The sequence below is a fragment of the Cyprinodon variegatus genome, unplaced genomic scaffold (genome assembly GCF_000732505.1).
Source record: "Cyprinodon variegatus isolate N-32 unplaced genomic scaffold, C_variegatus-1.0 Scaffold1150, whole genome shotgun sequence".
NCBI lineage: Eukaryota > Metazoa > Chordata > Actinopteri > Cyprinodontiformes > Cyprinodontidae > Cyprinodon > Cyprinodon variegatus.
This window is the reverse complement of record NW_015151603.1, coordinates 29,628-39,478: the sequence shown is the minus strand read 5'-3', so window position 1 is coordinate 39,478 and position 9,851 is coordinate 29,628. Positions and strand designations below refer to the sequence as shown.

Genomic DNA, 9,851 nt, shown 5'->3' with positions numbered 1-9,851 from the left:
AAGGAAGTTTTTCCATGCCTGCCTGAGCAGCTAATTTTTTGTTTCTGCTGGTGTCTTTTATACCCAGAAAACATACTGATTAAAATTACCTTATCCGTTAATGATATTCAAGATCTTTTTCCACAACACTGTAAAATTCCAAAACAAAAGGTCGTCTGTTTAATGTGTCATTATCCTCATCGATAAGTAAATCAAAATTGGTTTCATTCTATTCCTAAACACATTATCTGTTCAAGATTAGTTTTGCAGAGTATTCTGATGTTAGCAAGTCTACCTTGAGAAGCTTCACTAATGGTTTTGTTTTGTTGAAATTAACACAAAAGATTGTATGCTGCATTATCACATGTTGCAATATGTAATCTTTCTTACAGCAACCAACTCAAGAAGGATGAGTGGGAAGGCCAAAAGTAAAACCCGGTAAGCTGCCCCACCTCTTCCCCTTCCCATGTGAAGCAACGACTGATTTTGAAATCACACCCTGACTGTAAACACAGACCTACCAAACTGTCATGTTTTTCTGGAGTCTGTTGTTGAACTATTTAAAATATCAGAATAATAAAGTATTCATTATTAGGTATGATTATAATCAGACTACATCATTTATATTTGTGTTATTTTTTATCCCCTTTTTATTACCGGAGATAGAGTTGGTAACCCTGGCCAGAAGGGTACATACCTTCACAGTAAAGTAGAAATGTTATTCAACTTGAGTTACTTATAAAATGAACAACTGAGTGCACATTTAGATATTTTCTTTCCTTTTAAAACAGGATTTAAAAAGTAAATCAATAACCCAGATTTAAACATTCCAGTAGTTTTGAATCATAACGGTTAAACAATGTTGATTTGACTGATGTATTTTTATTTCACAAAATATTTATAATGTTCTCATCTTCAGATCCACATACATTGGTTTTCAATGTGGAAATATAAATGACAGGATAGGAGAATATGAAAAGTGTGACAGAAGCTTAAGATTGACCTGGAATAATGTCATATTGTTATCAAGAGATACATGTCAGCTTGGGTGGAGGCTTTGAGGACCCAAATGCAGAGATGGGTTCTATTTCATCCCTACTGACCGCCAAAGGCAGTGCTGAAAGCACTGAATGTTCCCTTTGGGCATGCGCAGTTCGAGTAATTATACCACACCTGTGACACCGGATGACCACTCAGAAGCTATATAGCCTGGTGTCATCCTTTGCTCTGCTCTTTTTTTCTTCTCGCAAGCGGTTCGCTAACTTCCCCGATGTCTAAAGCCCCTGTCTCTTGACTGGAGTTGCGGTTATTCTCCGCCCTCCCAGGGCTGAAACGGGTGGATTCTGAGGATTACGGAAGGTAAGTGAGTTGTTTGCTGGTGATGGTAGTGTCCGCGCTACAGCTTTTTCTTAGCATTTTACCTACAGCTTCGTGCTGTTTTGTTTCGAACAGGTGATGGCAGCGATTTCGCCCCTACTGTGAGTAGGGGCGAAACTTCAGTAACTTCACTGCCGAAGTTATATATGGCTAACATAGTTAGCTTCTTTAGTTTGTTGGTGTTATACCTGGTGACGGCAGCGGTTTTCGCCCCCTCTCCCAATATATGCCCTACTTTTGCAGCCTTTTTTCCCTGGACGATTGGCTTCTTTGTGCTCCCTCTCAGGTAGCTGCCTCTCGGGATACGTCCCAGCTTCTACTTCATGTGTCACTGTTAGGCCTCAAAGTCAACTTGGCAAAGAGTTGTCTGGTTCCATCTCAGACAACCACCTTTCTTGGGATGCATCTGGACTCCGCTACCATGATGCCCCGTCCATCTGTTCACAGGGTGGATGACATACTCCAGCTTGTCCGTCGATTCAGACTGGCCAGGGAATTTCCCTACATCATCTTCCTGTGAATGCTGGGCAAACTGATATCAGTCACTCGTGTCGTGCCCTTAGGGCTGCTCCTTCTGCGTCCTTTGCAGCGATGGCTCAACAGCTTTCGCCTGGGCGCCAGGCTGCACAGGCATCGCAGGCTGATGGTGACCAGGAGCTGCCTCCATGCCCTAGCTCCTTGGCGAAACGGGACCCTTTTGTCCAGTGGTGTTCCAATGGGGCTAGTAGTGTGTCGAAGGGAGGTGGTCACCACGGATGCCAGCCTCATGGGCTGGGGTGCCGTGTGGCAACACAGAGCTGTTCGGGGTCTCTGGGACCCAAGGGAGCGCACCGAACACATAAATGTGCTGGAGCTGCGGGCTGTGCACATGGCCCTCAGGTGCCTTCTGCCCCACCTAGAGGGAAGGCATGTGCTGATTCGGACGGACAACACCTCTGTTGTTTATCATATACACCGCCAAGGAGGCACCAGGTGAAGGTGTCGAGAGATCTCCTGGAATGGGCGTTTCCCCGTCTGTGTACCCTGCGCGCAGCGTATCTGCCAGGACGGCAGAACTAGGTTGCGGACTCTTTATCCCACCAGGCACCTGCTCCGGGAGAGTGGTCTCTTCACGTAGTGCGCATAATTTGGAACCTCTTTGGGCAGGCAGAGGTAGATCTGTTCGCCACAGAGGAGTCGACCCATTGCCCCCTATGGTATTCCCTAACCGGGATGGCGGGCGCACTGGGCCAGGATGCACTGGCTCATCCATGGCCGCAGGTTCTCCTGTATGCCTTTCCACCCCTCTCACTGATTTGGCCGACTCTACGGAGGCTTCTCGAGCAGGGCCACAGAGTGTTGCTGGTAGCTCCGTTCTGGCCAGCGCAGCCGTGGTTCCCACTGCTTTGGAGTCTGTGTCACGGTACTCCATGGCGTCTTCCAGCAAGGAGGGATCTGCTGTCTCAGTTGGGAGGACAGATATGGTACCCCAACCCTCAACGTCTCCAGCTGTGGGCATGGCCCCTGGGAGGCTGACTGGGTGTTCAGACACCGTGAGACACACCGTATTGAGTGCTAGGGCTTCCTCCACTTGGCTGCAGTATGCTAACAGATGGCGCCTCTTTTCTCAGTGGTGCTCTGCCCACAATGAGAACCCGGTTTACTGCTCGGTGCCCACTATCTTGGAGTTCCTCCAGTCTCTCCTTGATAAGGGCCGCTCTCCTTCGACCCTTAAAGTGTATGTTTCAGCAATTTCATGTCTTCACCAATCTGTTGACAACCGTACAGTGGGGCGCCATGAACTGGTTTCACTTTTTCTGTGTGGTGCTCGTAGGTTGTGCCAGCGGCCCGTTCCACGAGCCCCAGATTGGGATCTGCTGTTGGTTCTCACAGCTCTGTGCCACCCTCCATTCGAGCCTTTGTCACAAGCAGAACTCAAGGGGCTTTCCTGCAAGACTGCTTTCCTGATGGCTATCATCTCAGCTAAGAGGGTCAGCGAGCTACATGCTCTTTCTGTCAGCACTAGGTGTATCAGGTGGAATCCAGATGGCTCTGGTGTTACCCTGTGGCCTAATACTGCGTTTGTGCCTAAGGTGTTGTCTCATTTTCACCGTAACCAGCCATTGCGGCTGGCTCGGTTTCAGCCTCAATCTGGTACAACTGAGAATGAGTCTGAGTTGTTGTGCCCAGTAAGAGCGTTGGAGGCATACATTGCAGCCACCACCAATCTGAGACGCTCGGACCAGCTTTTACTATGCTATGGGGGTCCAAGGTTAGGCTGTCCTCTTTCTTAACATTGTCGGTCCCATTGGATTGTGAGTGTCATCTGCCACGCCTACGCTGCAGGTCACTGCTCACTGCCAGTCGGTGTGAGAGCACATTCCACCAGGAGCGCCACCGCTTCCTGGGCAGCTTTGAGAGGGGTTCCGCTGGAAGCAATATGTGCTGCTGCTTCATGGGCTTCCCCAACCACCTTCACCAGGTTCTACAGTGTCAATGTGGCTACCCCTCATCCCCTGGGTCAGGTCCTTTTACAAGGTTCTGCTGGGTCTCCTCAGTGAGGTATGTGCTCAGGATTCCTTGTGACATCGTTGGCATTAGTCATTCAGTGCTTTCAGCACCGCCCTCTGGCGGTCAGTAGGGATGAAATAGAACGAAAGTAACGTATGTAACTATGGTTCTATGAATCCCGGATGACCGCCAGAGCTTCTCTGTCACTCAGAATCCTTGCTTTTGCAAGAAGATTCTGTAGGAGCAGAGCAAAGGATGACACCAGGCTATATAGCTTCTAAGTGGTCATCCGCTGTCACAGGTGTGACTCTGTTGGTATAATTACTCGAACTGCGCATGCCCAAAGGGAACATTCAGTGCTTTCAGCACCGTCCTCTGGCGGTCATCCGGGATTCATAGAACCGTAGTAGCATACCTAACTTTCGTTTTGCTGATTTAATTAAGTACTAACAGGCAACTGAGGCAAAATCCAGAAAAAATGCAAAAATAATGAAAACTGAACAAAATCCAATGAACGTCAGGTGGGGAGCTACAAAACATCAAGAAATCAGCAAGCAGCAAAGGAATTGCAGAGGTGGCGTGCATATGGGGAACAGAACAAAGGATGGGCTAATCAGCTAATATGGAGCAGGTGTGAATAGGACTAACTAGGAGGGAGCCAAGGGAAGGAACAGACACAAGGGGACAGCAGAGAGTAACTCAAGAAATGGCAAACTGACAGAAAATAACTACAAAGACACAGAATATCAAGAAATTAAAAATAAACTTAAACAGAGGGCAGAACCCTGACAATAAAAATACTTTGAATATATCTCTGCTAAAGCAAAACATTTTCTTTCTTTTTTCCAGATTTAAAAGCACGGTTTAAATACAAATTAGACATTTGGCCCCTCTTTGTCCAATTATTAGGTGTTTTTCTGTTAAGTTGTTTTTTTTTCCTTTTCTGTCTATCAAGTAGGTTCTTCAACTAGTCAGAAGCAAGAATTAAATTATAACTGTAATTTATCTATGAATGAAATTACAGAATTGTATTTATATCCAAAGGGATTGACATGAGAAGCTCAGACATTTAAAGTGCTCCTTCAATTTACATAAGAAGGTTGTCTGTGATTTTGTAGATGAAAATATCTCCATACAGAAAATTGTCTCCAGAAGCACCACCACTATATGCTTCATAAGAAATTGGCAGCTAGTTTTACAGTTTAATAGCATCTCATTAAATACACCTTAAATCAAATAAAAAATTTGACTTTATTTGTTTGTTTTTGCAACCATAAGGTTTTAATGGTTTAGTAAAACTTAACACTGATTATGATTAGGTCTAATCACACTAAGAAATCCACAAGTTATGGAAGTAAATGTTTATAAAGCATATCAGGTACCACAGATTGTAATTAATTTTTATTTTGATATTCTTAATTTTAGGAGGTCCTTTGGGGCCACCGCACCACCCTTCCTTGACTACCTAAAAGGTATTCTTTGTCGATATCCTGACGGTGGACAAATTTTGAAGGTTGGTATTGTGTTTATATTATGATTATAACAATGATGTTTCTTTTACCAGAACAAGCTACTAGGGAATCTAAGAAACCAGATATATATTACTAAAACAACTGTGCTTGTTTTAGGCTTTTATATTATACCTTATAAGTTTTATCTGCTGTAGATAGCTTTTTAAGCCTACACCTTAAGTCATGTCACTTCACTTGTCCTGTTGTTTTTCACATTTAATTGGCACAATATGATGTACAGAATTATAATCTTATATAGTTTTGCATTGTAATATTATACCTTTGTAGTGATTACATAGTGGAAATGTAATTTTCCTGCATATCAGAGATGTTGGCAATAGATTTAAGTCCCAAGTCAAAACATAGATCTAAAGTTTAAAAATCCTATTATAGACTACTTTTAAGAAAATAAGACTTTCTAGTCTTGCTACATCACTGGATGCTGTGTTTTAATAGTTTGTTTACTGATAACCTAATATAAGCTAAGGGAGAGGTTTGATAAAGGTACTATTAATTATTACAATTACTGTGTTGGGACGCCACCTGATTCCCAGGAGTTAATACCCAATAACCTTTCAGCCTCTATTGGTTCCTCTTTTATGAATTCCTGTCTGATGGCGTGGGATATAGAACAGCAACAAATAAACTGAATTCAAGCAAGGTTACACTCAAAAAGCAAGCACATGTATGCAGAGTTAACGCATACACCTCCTTTACAAATACAAGAATTTATCAACATACATGTAAAGAGGACTCAATCAGGAATCTTTATTTTCATAATAGACCCATAATGAAAGGTTGTCAGGACACTCTGCTATAAGGCACACCAAGAGGAAAATTCTATCACTTATTATAGCTAAAAAAACATCAGCGAGAAGAAGCATGAAAACATGTTTGTGGGGATGCAGCTTAGTATTTATATAAAGTGCAGCTTGTGCTGGAGCAGCTGATGAATGATTGGTCTTGATAGGGACTACTGTGTGTCTGTAGAGCAGCAAATGCTTTCACAAATTTGGGATATAAACTGTTTTTAAGACTATTTGTTCTGGATATAATGATCCTGAATAATTTCCCTGGGTGGCTGGGATCTCTGGGGAATGCATCTAGCCCTTTTCTAGGCTTCTGTGAAACATAAAGAGAGTGTAGAGCTGGTACACTGCATTCCACAATACCCTGTGCTGTCTCCACCACCTCTAAGTGCTTCCTCCTCTGTGCCATTCAGGTCCTGCTGAGACAGGGATCTGTCCATCGTTGTTCAATAAAAGCATGTTAGTAGTAGTTTGAGGAGGATGTTGGGTTTTAATCCAGAGAAATGTGAGTTTAAAAGATTAAGAGGAAATGATCAAACACAGACTGGGATTTTGAAACGTCAACCTCTGAAAAGGGGGAGAAAGACTGCTGGCTCCAAACCAGCACCAATCTCTCTCAGATCCCTTCACAGCAAAGCCTTTTATTAACAGTTTACAACATAATAGGGCGGGCCTTAAACAGAAGACCCAGTAATGATTATCTGGCAGGATGCAGGTCATAAGATAGTGTGAAATGACCATCTGGATGGATGGAAGTCGCACAACCGTGTGACTCTGCCTCATGACCTACTGGATGCGGGTCATAAAAGTTTATGACCCTTCTGATTGAATCACAGGATAGAAATATAGCATCTTCTTTCTTTCAATGTTTCATATGTCCACACAATAATTTTATAATTATCACTCTAACAGAGGAAGCCAAGATAATTTTTGAATTCCAGAGACAGAGGAGCCATTGTTTGGCCTTCTTCACCCGGAGGGGAGGAGTTCTCATTGCAGAAGAAGTTTGAGGAGATGTATATGGCTATTCATTTTATGCTGTCCACATGCTCCCCCAAACTCCCCCTGTATGCAAAGTAGAGCATGTGCAGTCCTTCCTGATCTACTGTGATCTAATTTGTGGATTTACTGGTGTTCAGCATAAAACCACCCCCCGTGGACATGGACAATATTTTTTTGATTGCTTTGAATTTTTGATTTTCTATACTCTAAAAATCCCAGAGGGAAATTACTTCTCTGCATTTAACCCATCCCCTTGGGGAGCAGTGAGCTGCCATTGTGAGGCGCCCGGGGAGCAGCATGGGGGTTAAGGGTCTTGCTCAGGGAACCAGAGTGGCAGTCTGTGGAAGTGGGGGATCAAACTCACAACATCAGGATTCAACGCCTTATGCCCTAACCACTAGGCCACCACTCCCCTACACGCACCTTAGTTTCGTTTTGTCTTCAATTTAATGTTTCGTTTAGCAATAACTCTATAAAAATAAGTGCAATATTTATTGATGTTACTTCTTCAATAACTCAGTGCAGTATATATGTATATATATACTTCTTTACCCTGTATACAGCTAGCTCTTAGTTATAGAAAACATATTTATTGTGCAGGAATAAGGTCTTAGCTCTGTTACACTGGTAGCCAAGTAATCAACTGTCAAGATTCACATTGTGTTTTTTGTGCAATGACAATAAAGGAAATCTAAGTCTAAGTCATAAGATTATTGCTGGAACACCACTGTGTCAGACACACCACAGCGGTGTCGCCAGCAAACATAATAAACATGCTTGTATTGTGAAGAGGGTAACGAGAGTAGGGCTGAGAACAGATCCCTGTGGTGTGCCAGTGAAGAGATGGAGAAGATGTGATCAATAATGCTAACATCTGCCCCAAAGTAGTACTTCAACTTATAGTTCCAGTCCTTATACATTCTAACTAACAAAATTATATAGACAATTTTGTTAATATAACAATGATTCACTTTTTTTTTTTTTTTTTTTCAGCAAACCAGAGCATCTGGTTTGGGTCTATTTATTCCTTATTTACTATGGACGGTTGCCTGAAGATTGTTTCTATTGAGCTCACCGGGGTTTGAATCATTACTGATTTTATTTTGAAACAGGAACTGATCCAAAATGCTGATGATGCTCGAGCGACAGAGGTGATTTTCATTCACGATGAAAGGAGCTACGGCACTGAGGGTCTATGGAATGACAATCTTGGACAACATCAAGGTGGAAATGAAAGTTTATAAATATTTGGATATGATATTGTTACATGCATGCAATCTGTACTTCTATTTTCCTCTGCGGGCGAGTCCTAATTAGAGTGGTTCAGTGCTCCCTTGCCATTGGCTACCCTATGATTACTTGGGTGAGCTCATCCTAGGATCCCTGCTCTAAAAGCAGTTCATTGTGGTTACTCTAAAAGCTGCTCTCCTCATTCACACAACTCCATTTTTCACTGCTTGATTTTGGTGAGTGGCTCTGGATGCTGCAAACCTTAGGTGTGTGGTGGGAGCTATGTGGACTAGGTATTTAGGGTACCCTGTACATTCCTGTCCATGGTGTTCACTAGTTTAGTGTTTTGTGCCACCCTCTGTATGCTTTGGTCACCATTTTTTCTAGATAAGTTAGATCTGTTTTGTTTGATATGTCAGTTTTTCTTTAAATGGTTAATCAGGAAGTGTTTTATGTTTATTTCATTTGTTTGGCACAACCATGTCTCCCTTCTTCCACCACAGGTTAAAGCAGCTAATATCTGTTTTTCCAGAGCAGTTAAATACGTAATTTCAATCATTTTAAATCATATTGTCTTAATTAACTTGTTGTTGTTGTGTTTAGATCCCCTTGGGGGTCGCAACAATATGTTGATACATTGTTAACATTGTTAGAAGTTGTCTGTTGCACTTCTCATTATGTTGTGGAAGCCATTTTGTACCATGCAAAGCTCTGCATTGTAGGAGGTGGGAAAGCGGTGGGGGGAGGGGTTCCTGTCGCTGCAGTGTGCAGTCTGACCATTAGATGTCATTGAAAATTACACACTGTAGCTTTCATTTATAAGACAGAAGTATTGCAGAGATACCAGATATTTTCTGCATTCATTTGTTTGATTAATCCATTTGTGCAGGACCTGCTCTTTATGCCTACAACAATGCGGTGTTTACCGATGAAGACTGGGAAAGAATTCAAAAGGCTGGAAGAAGTGGAAAGATCAATGACCCTAACAAAATTGGAAGATTTGGAATTGGCTTCAACTCTGTTTATCACATAACAGGTGAAATAAATTCATCAGATTCATAACACACATTTACTTAATCATTTTTAGGAGATTACTTACAGAAGATTTATAAGGGTACATTTTTCTATTGTATCAACAGATGTGCCAAGTATTTTCAGCTCCGGACATCTTGGATTGATGGATCCCCAAGAAGAAATATTTGGCGATAAGGGGTTTCTGTGGTTTTTGAATGACCCTGAAGACCAAGAATCTCTGATGACGATGCAAGACCAGTTTCAACCCTACAGAGACATTGTTTCGCTTGTTGGCAAACAAGAATGGTCAAAGATCATAGAGAATCAATACTTCCCTGGGACAATTTTCAGACTCCCATTACGCAACAAGGTGTCAGAGATTTCAGACAATCTGTATAATTCAGATAAGATGGTTGACCTTTTTGATAGCTTTATTGCA

The 9,851-nt window shown here is 42.4% G+C and overlaps 1 protein-coding gene across 1 annotated transcript in view; it reads left to right on the top strand.

Moving 5' to 3' along the window:
• Window positions 1–2,765: 2,765 nt before the first annotated feature.
• Window positions 2,766–9,851, top strand: part of LOC107101774 (sacsin-like) — a gene marked incomplete at its 3' end in the record, with an annotated part of 16,821 nt that continues 9,735 nt past the window's right edge. The window contains exons 1-5 of the mRNA XM_015400820.1: window positions 2,766–2,888; window positions 2,967–3,073; window positions 3,170–3,326; window positions 3,429–3,607; window positions 3,682–3,860. Of these exons, the coding sequence (XP_015256306.1) occupies window positions 2,766–2,888; window positions 2,967–3,073; window positions 3,170–3,326; window positions 3,429–3,607; window positions 3,682–3,860 (745 nt within the window). The remainder of the gene's footprint in view (window positions 2,889–2,966; window positions 3,074–3,169; window positions 3,327–3,428; window positions 3,608–3,681; window positions 3,861–9,851) is intronic.